The 22,806-nt window shown below is 34.4% G+C and overlaps 1 protein-coding gene across 3 annotated transcripts in view; it reads left to right on the forward strand.

Annotated features, from left to right (window-relative positions):
- Nucleotides 1-22,806, forward strand: part of LOC128984853 (serine/threonine-protein kinase SIK3-like) — a 280,801-nt gene that overhangs the window by 54,877 nt on the left and 203,118 nt on the right. For all 3 annotated transcript variants that reach the window (XM_054404224.1, XM_054404232.1, XM_054404239.1), the window contains 3 exons: nt 5,449-5,610; nt 12,616-12,740; nt 15,384-15,507. In XM_054404224.1, coding sequence (XP_054260199.1) covers nt 5,449-5,610; nt 12,616-12,740; nt 15,384-15,507 — 411 coding nt within the window. The remainder of the gene's footprint in view (nt 1-5,448; nt 5,611-12,615; nt 12,741-15,383; nt 15,508-22,806) is intronic.

Below are 22,806 nucleotides of genomic sequence, written 5' to 3' on the forward strand. Positions count from 1 at the left end.
TTGGTGCAGATCCGTCAAAAGGGTGTTAACCTTATGAGTACTCATATTAAATGGAATTAAAGAATCTTAACACGTTCAGTGCGACGGGCGCCGATCGGCGGCCGAGCAGTGTCCCGTTATGCAATTATGCATTTTACAAAAACAAATGAGCTTCTAGTTCCCATACCTGGCAATAATACTCCAGTTGACTATTTTGAAATGCTAGTGGAAGATTCGTTTTTAGAAATAATATTAAAAGAATCTAACAGTTACGCCTTGGACACATTTTTTGGTAGATCAGATCTGTTGGAGCATTCCCGAATCAATAAGTGGACTGACATTACAGTAAGTGAGCTCAAAATATTTTTGGGTTTAATTATACACATGGAAACTATAAAAATGCCAAGGCTTTCCGATTACTGGAAAACAGATCCATTGTTTTTGTCAGTGTTTCCCCAATACATGAGCAGAGATAGATTCTTCCTAATACTGCGCCACCTTCATTTCAACAACAACAATGAAGGGAATGACAAGTTGTTCAAAATTCGTCCAGTGATAGACTATCTGAACAACCGAATGTCCGAAACATATTATCCTAGTAAGGAATTGAGCTTGGATGAATCGGTGATTCTCTGGCATGGCCGTCTACAATTCAGGCAATATATAAAAAATAAACGCCACAAGTACGGCATCAAGATTTACACTCTTTGTGAGCCAAATGGCCTGGTCTTGAACACTATCGTGTATACAGGTAAAAGTGATGAACTTGGTGGCAAGGGACATACTACCAAAATTGTAAAAGCCCTCATGGCAGGTAGAGAGAACCACGGACATTCATTGTTCATGGATAATTTTTATAACTCCCATGACCTGTCCAAAGAACTGCTCGAACTTTGGAATCAATCTCCACAACACAACAGTATTCAAATGTCCTGCCTAATCTCAACCCCAGAGCTGCTCGCGCATGCGCAGGGTGCAGGCGAGTAAAGCGAGTGAAGGAACTCGTCGTTGTGTGTCTGCTGTCTCGAAGGAAGGATGCAGGAATAAATTGCTTGGGAAATGGGGGGACGCCCCCTTGAGGTATTGTGTAGTAGTAATAGTAGTATTAATTAATATGTAACTTCATCTCAGGTAATCAAATTCACTATGTCATTTATTTCGTCATTTATTATTGATTATTTATTCAAATGTTAGTTCACGTTGTGTCCAATTGACTTATATACTAAATATTCCATATGTTGAACAATCAAGATATTTCTGAGTTATAAATGCATTAACTGATCTAACAATCATCAAAGCTGGCTCTTGGGGCCTGTGAATTGCAGTAAATTGTCTCCTCTGTGTTAAATAATGTGTTCAGTTAACGTTTCCAACAAGAACGATTTGGTCAGGAACTTGAATCGCATGACCAGATCACCAAAGTGACATCAAAGTATGCCACAAGTGGTAGCAGAGCCAAAGCGTTCGATCCAGTTTTATAGACAAACCGCAATTTTAGCAGATCCGAAGTCAAAAGTGCAAAAATGTTTTAAATTAAATTTGCCTTCACGTGTTGTGCGATCTGGCGTCGGTATGTTGGCGTGATTCTACAGGAACGATGAGTCATGATCCAGCCGGTCAAGGTTAAGCAATACGTGAGGTAGTTTCCATTGCAGTTCAAACATTTCCAGGAATATTTCACTCTGATATGAATTGTTTAATAGTTATTTAGGCCCAGTGATTTCAAATTTTTCCTTGTAGCTACTGATTTGTAAGCTGTAATATTACATAGTAGATTTTTTAGATTTTGTAGTTTATCAATTTGTGTATTCAGGTAAAAAAATAGAAATAAGTATTAATAGATCAGTGTAGGACAGAAAATGAATAGTACTTGATTGCTAGCAATAAATATTTGTTTGTAGTGAGATCTCAGGGAGTTGTAAGATGCCACAGAGTTCAGTATGCCACAGAACAGGGGGTACCCACACAACAGGAACCCTATTGGCCAACAGGCAACACAACCCAAAGGATGTTGTAAATTCCAAACTGGAAAAAGGGGAAACGACTTGCCTGTTCTCTGAAAAACATGTTATGGTAGAGAGATGGCGTGATAAAAGAGCCGTTCTCTACCTCTCTACTGAATTTGACAACACAATGACCCAAGCAAAAAATCGGAGAGGTAAAATGTCTATGAAGCCACTTCCAATAGTAAGATACAATGCGTATATATCTGGAATCGATCGTAAGGATCAGATGATGGCATACTACCCAGCAGAGCGGAAATCCATTCGCTGGTACAAGAAGCTGTTCATTCACTATTTTGTAATGATGATGTTGAATTCGTTCTCTTTGTTCAACAAGTACACGACCTCAGGAAAACTGGCACTATATGACTTCAGGCTTCAAATCATAAGACGCCTTCTTTCAGAAAAACAATTAGTAAGAAGGGAAATCACGCCCAGAAACACGGAATATCTTCCAACCAAATGCTTAGTCTGCGAAAATGGTGGAGTAATGAGGAAAAAGTCCAGAGTTTGCAAAACGGAACAAAACAAAAGGAAAGACACTATCTTAATCTACCACTGCATCGCCTGTCCTGGAAATCTCGGGTTATGCTTGGAGCCATGTTTCAAGAAATATCACCAGTAAGAAGAAATATCACAAGGATCTTCATGTGGGATCAAACGTGCTTTATTATGAATGTTCAAAATAATGTCGCCTCTAAATGCAGCCTCCACAAATGTTAACTTGTATGATTATTTTTAAGTATTATTCAGTCTTAATATTTTCACTTCATGTTTTGTAACCAATTTCTCATTTCAAAATATTAAAAATAAAAAATGTAAACTACTAAACTAAAAAATGTAAAAAAATATATTTATTCAAAGGAAAAAAAACTTGTTTTCTCTTTGTAGCAACCGATTCATACAAGGACGTCTATAGGCGCCCGCAGCATCTAACACCAAAACTCTCAAAATTTCTTGCTGGGGGCTGTGGACGCACATAGGCGTCCATATATAATTTTTATATATATTGGCTATATTTTACATAGAGTAAAAGCTTTGGCATGAATAAACTTATTTTAAATGTCTTTGAAAAAAATAATGAAGCAGCCACTGGGTAATGTATCGGCGAATGTATTTGCAACCAAAAGGTGAGTGAGCGTAACGAACGAGCTAACCTGAAGGCTAGTGAGCGCAGCGAACAACCTCCAACGTAAAGGTGAGTAAGCGTAGCAAACAAACTTCAACCAGGACGTGATTGAGCCATGCGATTTTGGGCTCATCTTAAAAATGAACGAGCATTGACATAAAACCACATTAGGACAGGATGATGTCTGTCGGGCCTGCTACTGAAATTATAAATTTCATAAAAAATAAGAATTTTTTTTTAAGTAAACTTTATTTACAAATCCCAAGATCAATCCAGACACCAAATGACAATATCCATATATAAATCCCAAAGTACCCATGAACTTTTGAGAAAAGTAAAAGTCACACCCAATAGGCCTGCAGCGGCCGTACGAGTAACGCTCGTAAGTCGGCGCCAATGGGTCAACATTATCTATTTTCCTAATTCAATAAGCTGTAACAGCCCTTGCTTATCCGAACTACTTCACCGATTTTTAGCTTAAAATTATTTTTTCTTCATAATATTTGGTATGTACGTGTTCAGGAAAGTGTGTTCTACAAAACTAAATAATAAAAAATGTTTAAACAAATTTAATATTTGACGGCGTACCCTCTGCGTCTTGATTAGTAGTAGGACCCTGGACATGCTAAATTAGGCTGCAATAGTTTATAAAAGTAGCTGAAAATTTTAAAAATATTTTTTTCTTCCTTAATTTTTATTATCTATGTGTTCAGAAAAGTCTGTTCTACAAAACTAAATAATAAAAAAAAAATTTTTAAATTTTATATTTGGGTACTGTGTTACCTTAATTAAAAAGGACCATAACATACTTTTAATCAACATCGTTTAGTCAGTTTTTGTAAAAATCCGTTTTTCCGTTATTTTATGGGAAAATCGCCATCAAAAATCCAAATTTCTCAAAAAAAAGAAAAATGAAAAAAACTTCTAGAAATACCATACAAAACTATGGGCATCCACCAAATTTCATCAAAACCTTTTTGGGGTTCAGGTGGACCCAAAACGAATATTTCCACCCAAAACTCAAACTCCAAAATTAGACAAAAACAATACTTTCACATACAGGGTTAGTAAAAAGTCTGGAGACCCCCTGTTCATTTTTTAACGGCCCATACTAGACAAATTAAACTCTGCACACCTTTATGGAATGTTATGAAGTACTTTTTGGGCATAACCGCCACTTGGTGTACATCCCCGAAATGGGGGATTATGGGGGAAACTCAAAATTTTCAAATCGTAAGTCCCATCGAGTGACCCCCTCATTTTAAAAGTCGTGATAAAATAAAACTAAAATCGCAAACTATAGGTCTCTATCTCATTCCAGTAAAAAATGGCAGCCAATTGAAATTCTCTGAAGTTAAATTTAACTTACAGCTTTCAAAGTCTGGAGACCACCCGCAAATTTTGTAATGGCTTACACTAGGAAAACTAAACTCTACACACCTTTATGGCATGTTATGAAGTACTTTTTGAGCCTAATTACTACTTGGCTCTCAAACCCAAAATGGGGGATTTTGGGGGAAACTCAAAAATTTTAAAAGTTAAGCCCCATTGAGTGACCCCTCATTTTGAAGGTCGTGATAAAAGAAAACTAACAGCACAAACTAGAGGTCTCTATATTAACATAGCAAAATATGGCAGCCAATTGAATATCAAATTGCAAGTTAATTCTGATTTCTAAGGATTTAAATCAGCTGCCTTTTTTACTGGATTGAGAAAGAGACCTCTAGTTTGTGTTGTTAGTTTTCCTTTATCACGACCTTCAAAATGAGGGGTCAGTCAATGGGGATTAACAAGTACAAAGTACTTCATAACATGCCATAAAGTTGTGTAGAGTTTATTTGTCCTAGTGTGAGCCGTTACAAAATTTACAGGGGGTCTCCAGACTTGGAAAGCTGTAACTTAAATTTAACTTCTGAGAATTTCAATTGGCTGCCATTTTTTACTGGATTGAGATAGAGACCTCTAGTTTGCGTTGCTGGTTTTCTTTTACCAGGACCTTCGAAATGGTAAAATGGGTCGATGGGTCTTACCTTTTGAAATTTATGAGTTTCCCCTAAAATCCCCCATTTCGGGGATGAACACCAAGTGGCGGTTATGCACAAAAAGTACTTCATAACATGCCATAAAGACGTGCTAAGTTTAGTTTTTCTGGTATGGGCCGTTAAAAAATTAACAGGTGGTCTCCAGACTTTTTACTAACCCTGTATAGGCTACTATGTATAAGGGGAGAAAGTAAAATGTTATGGAATCGGGTTTAAAATAAGTTTTTAGAGAGTTTATATAATTTCATTCATAATTCTTGTCCAATCCTGCTTTAAAAATAAATTTCTCTTTCAGATTACCTTGTTAAAAATGGTAAAATACCTGAAAATGAAGCATGTCGTGTCTTTCATCAAATAGTGTCTGCTGTAAGTTACTGTCATAGTCAACATATTGTACATCGAGATCTTAAGGCTGAAAATCTTCTGTTAGATGAAAATATGAATATTAAACTGGCAGGTAATTATTTATTTTATAACTTTTATAACTATAAACTCGTATTGTATTTAAACACAAGTCTGTCTGCTTATAAAAGTGAGAAGTGTGTTGTATTTGTTATGTGTTACTTACATCTTTTATACTGCTTGCTCAATATCTTTCTCCTTATTTGTGTTTCACCAAATCGTGTTTATGAGTTAATGTTATTCAAAACTAACCCCAGAATTTACTCTGTCTTATCTCACCTGACAAAACTCCAGATCACAAAATCTTGGAATGTTAAGTACATGTAAAACTAGCAGAGAACCCGTCCTTCGTACGGGGTGTGCATATAAGTATAAAATGCTTATTGCAGTTATGATCAAGCTTTAGTTTTCAATGGGGAGGACACAGTTTGATAAAATTTGCTTCTTTAAATTCACAGTACCCTATAGTATTACACATCTACCATAGTCATAAATGTTCTACCACTTCACCGTAAACAATCCTACTTTGACAGTTATCATCGCGTATCACAGTTTTTTATTGCTGCTTAGTTCAAATTAGCTGTTTTCATAAATGCAAAAAAATATTGTGTTGTGCTGCACCCTGTTGGTAAATTTTATAACTTTTTAATGCTTTTACATATCATAGAACCAACTTTTTTATTTGAAACAGCTGACTAAAGTCTTTAATTCCCTTTTAATATAATTACTCATAAGGTTAACATGGGGAACTACAGAGCCACTGGGGCGGTGCCCGAAAGGATTTTTGAGATAAGAATATGCCTATATGTTAATCGGGAATGTGAGCTATCATCATACCAAATTTCAGCCCAATCCGTCCAGTAGTTAATGCGTGATTGAACTTCAAACAAACAAACAAACAAATAAACACACAAACTTTCACATCTATATACTATTATAAAAAAGAGGTGGTTGCTGTATGTATGGGAAAAGTAAACGCGAAAAATACTGGTCGGATCGGGCTGAAATTCGGCATGATGATAGCTCACATTCCCGATTAACATATAGGCATATTTTTATCCCAAAAATCCTTTCGGGCTCCGCCCCAGTGGCTCTGGAGTTTCCCATGTTAACCTTATGAGAAATGAAATTATTGAATCTTAACAGCTGTTTCAATTAAACAAGTTGGTTCTGTTCTGTGATGTTCAATAGCATTAAAGTTACAAGGATTACCAACAGGGTGCAGCACTAGCACTATTATTTCTTTTACATTTATGACAACAGCTAATTTGCAACCAAAAGGTGAGTGAGCGTAGCGAACGAACTTCAACCTGGAGGCGAGTGAGCGTAGCGAACGAGCTAACCTGAAGGCAAGTGAGTGTAGCGAACGAGCTAACCTGAAGGAAAGTGAGCGCAGCGAACGAGTTCCAACCTAAAGGTGAGTGAGCGTAGCGAACGAACTTCAACCAGGACGTGATTGAGCCATGCAAACGAGATCATCTTGAAAATTAAGAAGTTAAACGGGGCAAAGCTTGAGTATAATTGCAATAAGAATTTTATACTTATATTCCAACCCCGTACGAAGGACGGGTACTCTGCTAGTTTATAATATTAGTAAGATGTATTTTTAGTTTGTTATTTACATAAAAGAAACAAGACTTTGAGAGTAAGGCACAAGAAACTTTCTAGATATTCTTTTTTTTAATATGTACACATCTATTTTTCATACCAAATGAGAGAAACAATCTAAATTTGTGGATTTTCTGAAGATTTTTACAATATTGGGGTTATGTTGTCTTTATTTATCAATAGGACTTATCAATATGACACAAGGGTTGCACTTGAAAAGATTTGTCAAAGTCAAGATTTGTTAAACTTACATTTATCATTGGTGGAGCTTAAGAGCCTAAATGATCATTGTGTTGTTTTAAATTTGTAAGTTTTTTTTCCAAACAATAATTCTTTCTCACTATCTAACCTATTTTTAGTGAATTTCCCATATAGGGAAATTAAGCTATTACCGTAGGTCTCATGGTTGGTAAGACCTGGACCTTGGACCGATTTAATTTTTGTTTATTTAATTAATGCCGAAACTCAAGTTACAACAGTTTGAGCTGTAGACGAAGGTAAATACCTATTTTTAATTAATTTTTGTTTTGATGTCCCCAGAGGCCAAAACACCATCCGTTTAAATTCATGTAATATTTGTGTCCGTTAGCACTACAACTCGAGCAAAAATCATCCAATTTTGATGAAGTTCGGGACAAACTTGTAAACCTACGTCTCAAAACATACAATTTCTCTCTTAACCATTTTAGAGATTAAAGTGTTATTATATTGAAGGGTTTTTGTACAATTATTGGTTACGGAGAAAAAAAAAAATTTAATTTAAAATTCCCATGTTATTTTTTATGGAGAAGTGAACTAGAGAAGTAGTTGACTTGTTTATAGATATGTTTTGATCTATCTTAGTAAATTAATTCATTTGATATTATGCTAATTATATTTTATTTAACAAACACACTTTTTTGCCCTCCTTGCAGCAGCAAACCTAGGTACTTGTTAAACCTAATGTAGTTTAAATAGATTTAAATGTAAGTCCAATCAGGCTAATGGATATTCGCTTAGTCTGCAGGTTTGCTGCGGTGGGGGTCTCCGCGACTTTGGTAATTGTCTCTTGCAATGGCGGCAACACCTGTGAGTGTAACTTGCAGTCTCTGCGACTTCAGTAATCGTCTCCCGCGACCATGACAATACCCATCATAAGCGTAACTTGCCATCCCCACTACTTCGGTAATCATCTCTCGTAACGGCGGCAACACCCGTAAGTGTTTCTTCCAGTCTTTGCGACTTCGGAAATCGTCTCCGTCGACCGTGACAACAGCCGTGAGCGTTACTTAACAGTCTTCAGGACTTCGGTAATCACAATGAATACAGAACTTTATAAGAAGCAAAACCACAATATTAAACGACGCTACGAAGATTCCCGCCAGCGGTAGTCCACGTAGATTTATGTAGGAAGCGCCAGCCAAGTCTTTGTGAACTACCGCTAGCGACAATCTTCATAGCGCCGCCTCTTTTAAAAGGCGGTTTCGCTTCTTCTGTATTCATTGGTAATCTTCTCTCGCAGCAGCGGCAACACCCGTGAGCCTAATTAGCAGTCTCCAGGACTCCGGTAATCGTCTCCCACGACCTAGACAACACCCATTATCGGTGCCAACATCTGTGATCGGACTTTCGGTTTAGTACCATATACCAATCGCTATCGGCGTTATCACCCCAGACAGGAAACAAGTAAACAGTCGGATATTCTGAGGAGTCGGTTATTCCAAGTTCGGATATGAGGGGTTTTACTGTATTGATGATTAAAGAAATGAGGATAGTTGACATTTAATTTAGTTCTGGCTTAAGAGTCCTTGGAGGCTAGCGGCCATCTTGAATGATTTCAAACTGCTGCTAAAGAGTTAATTATCATACAAAAATAGTTTTTCAAACACCAAAGTGATTATAATCAAAATATCTAGTATACTGTCAGATTAGAATTGTTGTTTGTTGTTTTGAATATATTTCAAAGGGAGTCCAAGGAAGCCAACGGCCATCTTGGATTTGCCCTCCATAAGAGCAATGTTAATCTTGTTATTTTCAAACCGCCGCTAAAGAGTTATTTACCACCTCAAAATAGTTTTTCAAATACCAAAGTGATTTAACTTAATTTAAATATCTAGTAAACTGTGGGATTAGAAATTTGCTTTGAAGTTTTTTAATTGTTTTATGAGTTAGAACGTCTAGGCTCCAAGGACTCTTAAACTATCAAACGAATTTATTATGTTCTCTTTATTTTGTTTTTCAAATGCTATTAATGAAACTCCCTTTAATCACTAACAGTGGTGTTTTTCAGTGGCGGAACGGTGCAGCTGGCACAGAACTGAGGTATAGGGCGGCCACCCTCCCCTAAAACTACATGTAGCAGAATTGTCAATGTTATGATGTGAAATTCCCCAATTTGGTGTAACTTTTTGGAGTTTTTTTTATGCTGTGTGCTAACTTGTGTCAAATCTTACATATTTAGTATAGTATACATATTGAAATACTGCAGACATAATACAGACATACTCACTAGAATATTACTTTTTTACGAACAAATATTGTTTGCTTGATATAATAATAATATAAAGATGAATTTGACAAACACTTTATAATGCTGTAAAACAAATATTAATAAAAACCATTGCTTTACAAATATTTTTTGTATATAGAACCAGGAGACCGAGCTTTGCTCGGATTGGATTGTATGTGGGCCGTTTTTGCGTATAGCTTCATAGTTCTCTTGTACACCAAAACATGGCTCCTTGCCGCTCACTGACATCATTTGTGAACAGAACAGCTCCTTTTTCAGCTCTGTAGCTGACATGTACTCATTTAATTTGTATGTAGAAAATGAAATGTAAAAAATTTTGAATCTCCCACTGCATGCGAAATAAGGTCAGTGATATGTTTTCTTACTACTAAAAGCATATTGGCTGCAGACATTCATGGCTAGATGACTAAAGTTTATGGCCCTAATGCAATGATTTTTGAATTATTCGATCCCAAGTGGAGGTGTTGAGGGAAAATCTAAGTTTAACTATGATGAAAAACAAATTTAAACTATAAAACAAGTGACTGTATTTCTCATTAACATTTACAAGACATGGAACAAAATTGGACTAACAAACAGATAGCTGATAATTAATAAACATTCATATCCTCTGTAGTATGACTATTACAAATAACAAAAGGCAGGCATTTTCAACACTTTCCCTTATTTGCATGGTCATGCCGAGAGTCCAAGATATTCTTGCAGGACTTGAAGTCTTGGTCGAGGTATAGGCTTCGTCAATATGTCTGCTAGTTGATATTCCAAACAGAGTTTTCTTGCAGATTCATTGTCGACTTTCAGGATAGGAACAGCAGACAATCCTATAAGTTCTTTGAATAAACGAGAAATCCAGATTGTTTCTTTTGAACCAAGATTAACTGCAACGATTTCAGCTTCACAAGTTGAGTCCGCAACTAACTCCTGACGACGACAAAGCCAAGTGATAGCTGCACCCGCGTATTTAATAATAATATAATATAACTTCCTTTCCCGCCGCCTTTACTGTTACGTTCGAATTTTGTGGAAAAGGTTTGTAATCTGTAAACCAACTAAGATTTGATGTAATGTGCCGCGTAGCACCATTTTCGATCCACCACTGGTCGTTTATGGTCACGATATTCATGTCACTGCTGATGGAAATCAGCGCACTTCGGTTGTCGGTCACGTCAACTTGTGAGCCCTTCGCTCTCTTCTGATCAGTGTCACTCATTTTTTGACCTAGTGCTAATGCCGTTAGCTTGAGCTGGATACACAGGCTACGCCAGATTTCCATTTAGAACACTGGCGAATCCAATGACCTTTCCCTGAACAGTATTTGCACAAAGTGTCACCTTTTGGTTTCCTATTCTTATGACCACCGCTGTTTGTGGCACTAAGAATGTGACCAGCTTTTGACGTAGGAGCAACATTACGCTCATGAAGGATCAATGCAGATGAAACTTCTTTAAGTTTCTTGCTCTCCATTGCCTTCATAAGTAAGTAGCTAGACTTGAACGATTCAAAACGCTTCGGCAAAATGTGTAACACCTTTGACACAAACAGGAGCTCAAGAAAATCTTCGACTGTTTGGATGTTGTGTGTTATGAGGCCAGCTGCACATTTGCGGTTTTGGTTCTTCAATCTTGAAAGTACAGTCGGAGCATCCGCGGTATCATCCCATTCCATATTGAAGAAATCCAAACACTGACGAAACAACTGGTCTTCTGTCTTGTTATTGAACTGCTTGACCAAAATGCCCCACGCTTCCTTAGCTGATAATCTTCCGAAATTCGTTGATGTAGATCATCACTAACGCACTGAGAAATAACTATTTTTGCCTGAGTCGTAGATTTGTTGAATTTTGGGTTTAGTCTGAGGCTTTTCTTTTCTTCCCTCGACGATATCAACTGCGTCGAACACCTCCAGAACATCCAGTCCAACACGCGATCCTTCCACGTCAGCCAATCTTCTGCTCCTTTCAATGGTTTTATACCTTTCACGTATTCCATTTGTTGTTTGCATTCCTGGACGAACTCAATAGAAAGATATTCCAAAGAAAAACTCGTGAGGCAGAAAATCGCATCAGAATAAATTGTTCTTACCATGTACATAGTAGACTAGATTTCCCAACACTGTTATGTACTTAAAACGATGCTGGCGACCATAACCTCTTGAATTATTCACCCAAGTGGAGGTGTTTAGAAGTTTAACTAACTACTATGAAAAACAAATTTAAACTATAAAACTAGTGACTGTATTTCTTATTAATATTTACAAGATATGGAACAAAATTGGACTAACAAAACAGACAGCTGATAATAAATAAACATTTATATAATCTGTAGTATGACTATTACAAATAACAAAAGGCAGGCATTTTCAACAATGATAGAGGGTAAATTTCAGGAATGGGTTAGGGAGTTTAAAAACTGCTGTGAAAATGTCCATTTTGGATGAAATAGTTTTTATTATTTGGTGGTTACCTAGACTTATCACACGATACCACAAATGAGAAAGGTTTTTACAGCAGTTTTTACTTATTGTATTAGGGTTATTACCTTCAGTCATCTAGTGATGAATTTTGGCATCATATATGTTTCTTATAGTCAAAAAACTTATTACTAATCTTTTCTCACATGCGGCCAGAGATTTAATATTTTTTTTTATGTTTTAGACACACAACAAAGGATACACGTCAGCTACAGAGCTGCAAATGGTGCCATTCTGTTAAAAGAAGATGCTAGAACGTGGCGAGAAACCTCCCTGCAAGCTATACGCACTGATTGCCCTTAAAAAAAAATGTCTTCAAATTAATTGTTTAACTCAAGTTTGTATTTATTTAATTTTGTCAAGCTACAATCTATATTCTGTCAATAACTAATTAGATCAGTTTAAAGCTATCCAAATCTCATGTACTTCCCCTAAGCAAGTTGAATACTATAATTGTTGGTTATTCCTGTGCAGATTTTGGATTTAGTAATCACTTTGTACCTGGAGAGATGTTGTCCACGTGGTGTGGGAGTCCACCCTACGCAGCTCCTGAGTTGTTTGAGGGCAAGCAATATGATGGGCCTAAGGCTGATATTTGGGTATGTCTCACACAATGTCTTAAGAGTCTTCCGTAGTGGAAGCCATGTTGGATTTCTTCCCCATAAGAACAATGTTAACTTTGGGTAAAAATATCTCATCAGCAAATTGTCATATAATTATGGATAAGGAGTTAAATTTAAGGAATTGCGGTCCTCTAGAGATTGACGTTTTTTATTTCACAATTTTTAATTTTTATAATGAATAATTGATTATTAATTAGCTTAAAATTAAGCTAATTATTGAAAGGAAATGAAAATAGATTTTCGAAATTAAAAAACCTCAGTCACGAGTCTATTATGTTAAAAATACAAATTATAAATTTCAAAGCTATATCTTAACAAATAACGCCGTTACGTGTCCACAAATGATGTAATGTTTAACATTGTTCTTATGGGGAAGAAATCCAACATGGCTTCCACTACGGAAGACTCTTAATGGACAAGTTAAACTTGCTTATGATAAGTAATTTTATCAACCATTTTAGCCTCTGGATTGCTTATACCCAATTGATATTATGAGGTCTTACCTCGGCAATCCTACTGTTGGTGTTCCAAAAACGCTATAAATTTAAATTGCAAAGGTTCATCATCATTTATATATAGCATATATATAAGTACTCAGTAGTGTTATTACATCTTCTACAAACAACTTTTGAAATGTGGTCAACCTAGATACAACTAATGATGAACCTTCAGGTTTTAAATAAATATCACTGGATTTACACCATTAGAATTGCTAAGGTAAAACCTCATAGTATCAATTAAGAGTAATTTTAATTTAACACATGCACTACATTGTTCAGTCAAGTTCCGATAGTTGGAATTCTAATGTTGGGCAAATGGTTGATAAAATCTTTACCCAACTGTAAATTGCCTTGAAACATAATGGTGCAATGCGGGGAAGGTTAGCAGTACATCATACATACATACAGTTACATAAGACTGCTTATAAAGCACACTTACTAAACAATGTTTGTTATTTGTTTTGTTTGTGATGTACTCTAGTGGCATTTCTCAACTTTTATAAGGGAACTGTACAGACCCTGTTCTTGTTACTATCTAACGTCGACCTTTTATTAGATAGCATCATTAATTATTGATAGCCCAATGAAAAATGGCATCTCTGTCTAATAGCGGTCTAGTAATGGTCGGCTACCGAGAAAATAATTATTCAGAAATATGTAACCGATAGATATCTGCATTTACATTGATAATCTAATCAGTCTTGGGAAACAAAAGAGCAAAAACAAGGTAACACTTAAATCTTGAAACCCCCTACTTCATTTTTGAAGACCAGCAGCTGTTCCTTAAGCAAGGGCCAGTAAGCAAGGACATCTGAGTCCAGTTCCAAACCATGAAAAAATCAACACTGAACTGTATACTTCATAATTACCAAGCGAACACCGCAACCACACAGCTTTCTGGCTAGCCATTAACTGCGGTAAAAAACCTTATTTCCTTTGATTGTCTTATCATTCATTATTCCTGAATACCATAATAGCACATCTAAACTAGTTTTAAGTTGGTGTTTTCGTTTTCCCAAAGTAAAATGAGTGTTCCATCTATTTATAATACACAATTTATTTTTCACAGACATTGTCATTTGAAACTTCTTCTAGGGATTAGCATTTCCCACAGTAGAGTAAATTATCTGAAAAATTGGGGGTGTTCAGATAACTAATTTCTTTTGGAAAATTGGTCATAGACAGTAAAAATGAGCACTATTTTTTATCATTGATTTCGATCAATAATATTTAAATTAATGTTTATATGGATTGTATCTTTTACTGATTTTGACTGTCTCCTGCGATTTTAGCAACATTGACAAGCATATCACTGGTGATCGTCTTCTGCAATCACAGCAACACCCGCACACTTAACATCATTCTCGGCAACACCGGTGATGTTCTCCTACAGTCACGCCAATACCCGTGAGCACATCTTGAAGTCTTGGTGACACCGGTGATTGTTTCCTGCAACACCCGGGTCTTGGCAACACCATTGATTTTCTATTTGATTAACCAAAGTTTCGGATGACTGGGCTTCGAATAATCAATACTCTACTGTATAAAATCTTTTTTGTTTAAGTTTTGTCATAGGCTGGAAACAGCCTTTCATAAATACTTTGTAATAAAAGGAAAATATGGATTTTACTATTCATATATTGAACAGTGGATAGTTAATTAATACAGTTCCACAATTCCTCAGTCGAACTTCGGTTGCCTTGTTCCGGCTACTAAGTAGTCATTTTCAAAACAGAACGTTACATTTTATTCATCGAATGTCAAATATTGTCAATTTTGTTAAATACATTAAACTGACTATGCACAATTGACATTCGATGAATGAAATTTAACGTTCCGTTTTGAAAATTACTAATTAGTAGTCGAAACCAGTGAACGGAAGTTTGACTGAGGAATTGTGGACAGCAAGGTATGTAACCTGTTAATTGATTACTAATTCCGGAAGGCTTCAACATGAATGTACTGATAAAGTCCACTTATTTTTTAACCCTTTTTTTATAGGACTGATTTTAAAGTTCTTAGGTTTTTGTTTAGTGACATGGTGTATGGAAGGGCATATTGTTCATTAATCTCATCTCAATTACAGAAGTATGAGATTATTGTTGGGTTCTCTTTTCAGAGTTTGGGGGTAGTGCTGTATGTATTGGTGTGTGGTGCTTTGCCTTTCGACGGCACAACATTGCAGTGTATGAGAAATAGAGTCATGGCTGGAAAATTTAGAATACCTTACTTTATGAGTGCTGGTAAGTTCTTCTTCACTTTAGCATTCATTGTAAATTGTAGTATCAGTAAGTTTGTGCATTTAAAACAATTGTGGCCACACTCTAATGGATTATTTGTTTAGAGAAGAATAATAAAAGAATATTGGATAATTCCAACTCATAATAAATCAGTTTAACCACCAAATGACAAATAAGTAAGTCTCATACATATCTAAGTTGATATTTAATGTCCTAATGAAGTATACTTTGTTTGTGTTTGTTACATTATTTGAAATTTTATTCTTAGCTTTCCAGTACTGTATTTACTTTTGGATGTCTCTTTAAACAAAATACCTGGGGACCGAGCCATGGCTCGGTGTAGTTTAAAATTCCATTTTAAAAACAAAATAAAGGAAACTCACATTTTATTTACAACTAATTTTGGCTTTTATTATTTATGTTTCACTGGAATTTCAATTTATTAAGATGGGAATTTTAACCTGGCAATTTACAACACATTACTTTATTTTACAGTCAATGGAAAAAATCACTCGTTTATAATAGCCTATACTTGCATAAACATTGTTTTGACACTTTGTTTGAATTAAATCAGCTGATTGACAAGTTTTTGTTTAGATTTAAATTAACATAAAATAAATACAGGGTGACAATTAGACTTAAACGAAAAGAGATATCACAACCAATTTTGGCATATTTTTACTGGTAATAACTACGCTATTCAAGACATATTGTCTAAACTTTATGAATAAAGAATATTTGATTGATTGATTGATTGATTGATTAAGCAACTTTTTTGTGTACATGGTGATCGGATATCAACTATGGGGGACGGCCCTATGGGAATAAGTTCATCTTAAAGGTAAGAGGTATCAAACGAAAAGCAACCTAGTCTATGAGAAGAACCTACTATTACATTACGAGATACACAAAAATCTCCTGAAGGTCTTCGAAATAATGATAAGTGTATCACGACCTAGAAGGCAAATAAAAACAGTGGATCGTTTAAATCTTTGAGGAGGGAGATGATTTATTGGATACATTTTAACATGTGTTAAATTTTTACTTTTTAGCGAATTTCCCTATAGGGAAGTAGCTATTACCGTAGGTGGCACGGGAAGACCTAGACCTGGGACCGATTTACTTTTTCATTTTGATTTCCCCAGAGGCCAAAAACACAATTTGTTCAAATTTTTATAATGTTTGTGTCCGTTAGCACGACAACTCGAGCAATATATACCCATATACAAGGATATATATATATCCTTCTATAAACGTGATAACTTGAGTAATTTTTGTCAGATTTTGATGAAATTTGATTGAAAGATGTAAGGCGGGATAAACTTGAATGATTTCGCGATCCAGTTTGATCGGACCATGGGGACAGGGTTTTACAGGGGGTTTTATGGGGTAACAAATGGTTTTTCTAATTTTGACCCCCAAAACACAAAATTTCCCAATTTATCTATAGACCTTTTTAAAGAGCTTAAAAAACAAATAATTTAGTATATCAAAGTGTTTTTGTACACATTATTGGTAATGGAGAAAATTCAAAAAAATTTTAAATTTAAAATTCCTATGTTATTCTTATGAAGAATATTGTAAAATGTTGTAGTTTGCTTGTTTAAGGATATATTTTGATAAAACTTGGCAAATTTATTTATTTTATTCTAAGCTATTAATATTTTACTAAAACCCCACTTAAACAGTTTCCTTGTAGCAGCAAACCTAGGTACTCGTTAAACCTAATGTTATTTATAGGGATGGACGAGATTGGATTTTTAGTTCGAGACGAGACAAGACGAGATTTTTTATTTCTCATAAAATTTCGAGACAAGATTTCTCTTCTCATACACAACGGGAAATGCACGTTCGAAATTTTTACCTGATTTTGTAACATTGTTAGGTGACTGTTTAAATACAAAAATAATGATAATAGGCAAGAATATTTACAATCTTTTATTAAATAACATCAGCATAACATTTTTTTATTAATCACGCCTAACTTATTAAAAATGCCTACGATTAGGAAACATGGTGATATCAGTTAGGATAGAGTTCAACTTATCCTAAAATAAAATAAATCATAAAATAAAAGCAATATTAATTTTTATAAAATAGTTACTTGTTTTGACTTGTTTTATAGTAATAAAACATTCCTCACACTGCTTACACTTAACAAAACTTCTCAAATGTTATTAAAGTAATATTATTTAAATAAATAAAGTAATATTTACATTAAAAGAATTAATTAAATAAGAACGCCTTTGCAAAGGAAACGCAACTACAACACGCTCCTGTATTGCGGGTATTGCATTGACTTTCTGCAGGCGTTTTTAATTTTTTTTTTTTTGTCTCGATAAAAATCTCGGCCAAAAAGAAATCTCGTCTCGTGTAACGAGATTGAAAATTTCCCGAAATTTCGAGACTTGACCATCCCTAGATTTAAATAGATTTAATTGAAAACCAATTCTGACTAATGGAAATTCACTTAGTCGGCAGGTTTGCTGTGGCGGGGTTATTTTATTATAATCTATTTTGTTTTGTTTATTTTGGATTTCGTATCCTATACTATACTCTTATATGAGCAATGTTTGTTTGTATGCTTGCTTGCACAAAGATGTCGAAAACGCCTTCGACGATTTCCTTTAAATGTTGTAAATAATTAATTTCTGGCCTAAAAATTGTTTAATGCAGTTAAAACTGCCAACAAAAATCTTATCTATCTATATAATTAATACGCTACATGAAACTTCTTTGTCGGTTGAACTCCTCCGCCATTTCTTAACCGATTTTATCCATTGACGTCTCATTGGAAAGAGCGTGTCGTGTAGATTTGCAAACTGACCTCACATTTTTGAAAAAGTCCCTTGGGCTTTGCCCCAGTGGCTTTTAAAGTTACCATGTTATCCTTATGGAGAATATAATCGTTTACATTTAGATCAGCTGTATAATTTAATTGCTGTTATTTATTTTTCAATTCAATGAAACGCATTGGGTACATTTACTGATTTTGTTGAAACTAAATATTTTCTATTTTAATTTACAATCGTACATATTACAATATAAAAAATCTAGAAAGCCTGGACAATTTGATATATTTGACCAAATAAGAAAAATGAATTGATATAGTACTGTATTTCTTGAGAAATCATTGGAAGAACCGATTTGTTAACCATGGAAACATTGCAAAGTCATAGAATGCCACCAAGTAGAAGAAATAGAGATTAAAAAGTGCTAAAATTTTGTGGGAAACATGGACTTAACTTTTATGATGATTGGCAAAGGAAACCCCTCTAAGTCTGAATTAAACTGGTACGGCAAGGATATTAATCATTAAATATATGTTTTCATTAAAGGTCAAGTGATTTTAAAAGAATGTGACTACATCCATGAAACCGTAATAAAACTTTCATTGAAGGATTCGCATTATTCACATTTAAAGGAAACAAAAAAAACATCTGAACGAAATTAGGCCTTTCAATTCTGCATTTTTCAGGTAAATATAATTTACGATATAACACTACAGTAACTAGCCAAATGAATGCTAATTGATGCAAATAAAATTGCGACAGAGAGGTTTTATGCAGAAAATCAGGTAGTTCTTAGTCATGGAAACAAAATGTTTACTCTAAAAAAATGAATGAAATTTGTAAACGTACTGGCGACAATGGGTGGTACCATGCAGACTACATTATCATTGACGAAGATCAACACGGACAACCTAATACGCCTATAAGTGGGAATCATTTAAAAAACTAGATCAGCTTTTGAAAAATGATAAAATATTTATAAGAAATGTTGATTATATGGAACTGTTAGGTACCTAATTCATGAGTTGAGTCTTCGGGAATTATGATGACTATTATTTGATTTTAAATAACTACTTTACTTCTTTGCAATTGCGAGCAACGTGTACACTAGTATCTATAAAAGAGGAACTATGTATGTATATATGTATATATGTATGTACGTTATGTACTCCGAAACCACTCGACAGATTGTAATGAAACTTTCAGGCATTTCCAAGCATCTTTCAAGGATGGTTTGTGTAAAGTTTGGTGCAGATCTGTCAAAAGGGCTCCGCCCCAGAGGGTTTTAAGTGGACCAATGTCAGACTTTTTTTTAACTACTATGTTTAAAAAAAAAAAAAATTTAAAGCAGATGTTTACTTTCACTACCTAACTGTTTTGTTGGTTTGAATAATCACAACATTCTGTATTAGTCATGATTTGAAATAGTGCCACAATGTTTCCACAGAGTGCAGCACAGAAAACTATTTTACTTTTTAATAAGTCCAAATATATTAAACCCCAATCGCAGCACACCTGTGCACTTCACAACGTTTAACTTCTCCAATAATAAATATGTAAACATAAAAACCTTTATCAAAGTATTATAAACAATAAAATTGATGGCAATGCCTTAATATCAGTACAGGATTCTTTTTATCTTTTGTTCTATACCCACACAATCTAACATAAATTATTAAGTGAATAATAAACTTGCGTGCTATCTCGGGTATTCAAATGCCTCTCAATTTGTCACTAACCCACCACATTACTGTCATTAAAAGAAGGAACTCCAATAATACTAATGCGAAACTTAACTCCACTGTGCAACGTTACCAGACTGACGATTTAAAAAATTACACCAAAATTGATTGAAGCAAAAATTATCAGTTGTAAGTTTAAAGGAGAAATGGTCTTAATCCCAAGAATACTGATGATTTAATCTGAATTGATTGATGGATTGATTGATATTTATTGGCACAAAACGTACAGAATATTACAGGATGTATGTACAGGTGTTTCGTCATAGCCTAAATAAAATTGTCCTTGTAGAAGTCGTCTCTTTCCTTCTAGGTTAAATACATTTTAAAATCCTTAACAAAAAATATACTATGTTTATAAATTCTAATAAAATTCAACAGTTCAAAATTCAAATAAATTTCAAAACCAATAAAATTCAAAGGGAAAATTCAAAAGTAACTATAACAGAGGATAAAACTAAGCTTACAACTATTTAACATGGTCTTAATTTAAATAAACAATATAAAACATTTGAGTATCAACAAAGTTTTAAAGCAGATTTTTTTTTTCAGTCAAAGCTATGGTAAGTAGGCATCCAAGACTATCATATCACATTTCAAAATCATTCAAAAAGTCGTTAACTTTATAATAGGCCTTTCTAATCAACAAGCTTTTCACCTTCTCTGAAAATTGTGTTGGGTTGAGGGTGTAACTTTTCATAGGGTTAGGCAATTTATTATAAAGTTTCATTCCCATATAGTAAATGCTTTTTTCTAAAGTTGTTGTGGAATGATGAGGGTGCACAAGTAAGTTTTTGTTTCTTGTACTATAACTGTGACTGGTTTTTTCTTGAGAGTACCACATTAAATTGTTTCTGACGTGACTAAGTACCTCGTGGACGTATATACTTGGTACTGTCATTAATTTAAAACTTTAAAAAATACCTTTACATGAGGTTCTGCGTTTTTTTAGTGTCATAATTCTTAGAATTTTTTTCTGTGCTTTTAAAATAATACTTACTATTTCTGATGAGCCCCATAACATTATTCCATATTTTACTAAAGGATAGAAATAGCCATAGTATAATTAAGGCAACTCATGTTGAAGCATATTGAATTTAATCTCTTACCTAACTGCATTATGTGTTCTTGCCATTTAAGATTTTCATCACAGACCACACCTAATAATTTTACAGATCTCTGGCTTTCTATAGAATTGGGTCCTATTGCTAGCCTTAGTACACCCTCTCTATTTTGAGAATTTCTAAAATGTATTATATTGGTTTTGGCAGCATTTAACGAAAGCCCATTTATTCTAAACCAATGCTCCAGTTCTTTTATAGTAGTTTCTGATGTAGTTTTCAACTCCTCTAAGCACATTTTATTTATTACAGCTGTAGTGTCATCTGCAAACATTACTATTTCAACATTTGTATTTTTGGGAAGGTCATTTGCATATATCAAAAACGAGGTTGGGCCTAAAATTGATCCTTGGGGGACTCCTGATTTAACAACATCATATTTAGATTCACACCTCATGTCATCTACAATTAAACATGTTTTCTGTTTCCTCTCAGTAAGGTAGGATTTAAACCATCTCCAACTCAAACCTTTTATTCCGTACACATCTAGTTTCTTTAAAAGTAGTTTATGGTCTACGCAATCAAATGCTTTTGACAGGTCACAGCAAACTGCGGCAGTAGTCTGTGACCTGTCCCATGTTCTGTAAATGTTGTCAGTCAGAGAAATTAGTGCTGAGTTTGTCGAATGGGATTTTCTAAAACCATGCTGACTTTTGATTATTAGTTCATTTTTTTCTAGGTACTCTTGTAACTGTTTATTTACCACTTTTTCAAATATCTTTGAAAAAACTGGTAGGAGTGAGACAGGACGATGATTTTCTATCATTTTTGGGTCACCTTTTTTTAGGGATCTGCGGTACAGAAAATTTAAGGTCAGTACGGTTCGGTACGGTACAATATTTTGTACCTCAGTTCTGGTACGCAACTACCAGTAATTTTGCGGGTTTCTCCTCAGATTGAAGCCATTATTTAAATTTCAAAGACATTACTATGAAAATGGATAGTATCCTACATAATGATTTTCTAAGAACAATTAATTACTGTCCCACACATTATTAAACCCGTTTACTTCTAACAGGATTGTGTAAAGAAATCAAGAAATTTCAGATAAATGCTTCAAAAACACCTATTTTACTACTAAGTTAAGTACTTGCCTTGATAATTGGGGTCTGAGGGTCAGACCTTTTTTTGGTTCGGGTTGGGTGAAGCCAAACATTGTTTATTAATGATTTTTTTTTTTGAACTTCTATCTTTGTTTATAATATAACTTGATAATAAAATATGAAAAAATAAACTATATTTATGTATATTATTTCATTTTTATATCTTATTTACAGCGTGGGAATTGCCTCAACTGCAAGAAAGAAGAAAATACAATTGTTTTTTTATCAAGACATTCCCATTTTTATAACTATTGAAATGATTATAAATAGCTAAATTACAACAATTTTTGATTGGAACTTAATATAAAAGATTATAAACAAATCAATTAACATACATATCACAATTTTAGGGCCTGTTGACTGGCTTGACAACTGCAAGAAAGAAGAAAATAAAAATTCTATGTTTTTACAATGCAATATGTTAATATGTAGGCCCATCATTCATTCCCTCCCTCCTAACCTCCTAAGTACAAAACCTCACACTTGCAATAGCATTATTAGTTACAGCATCATAAATACATAAATCTATTATTGGCATTAGTAAGCT

The sequence above is a fragment of the Macrosteles quadrilineatus genome, unplaced genomic scaffold, assembly GCF_028750875.1.
Source record: "Macrosteles quadrilineatus isolate MER2022 unplaced genomic scaffold, UCM_ALF_1.0 Scaffold_1__1_contigs__length_201487025, whole genome shotgun sequence".
Taxonomy (NCBI): domain Eukaryota; kingdom Metazoa; phylum Arthropoda; class Insecta; order Hemiptera; family Cicadellidae; genus Macrosteles; species Macrosteles quadrilineatus.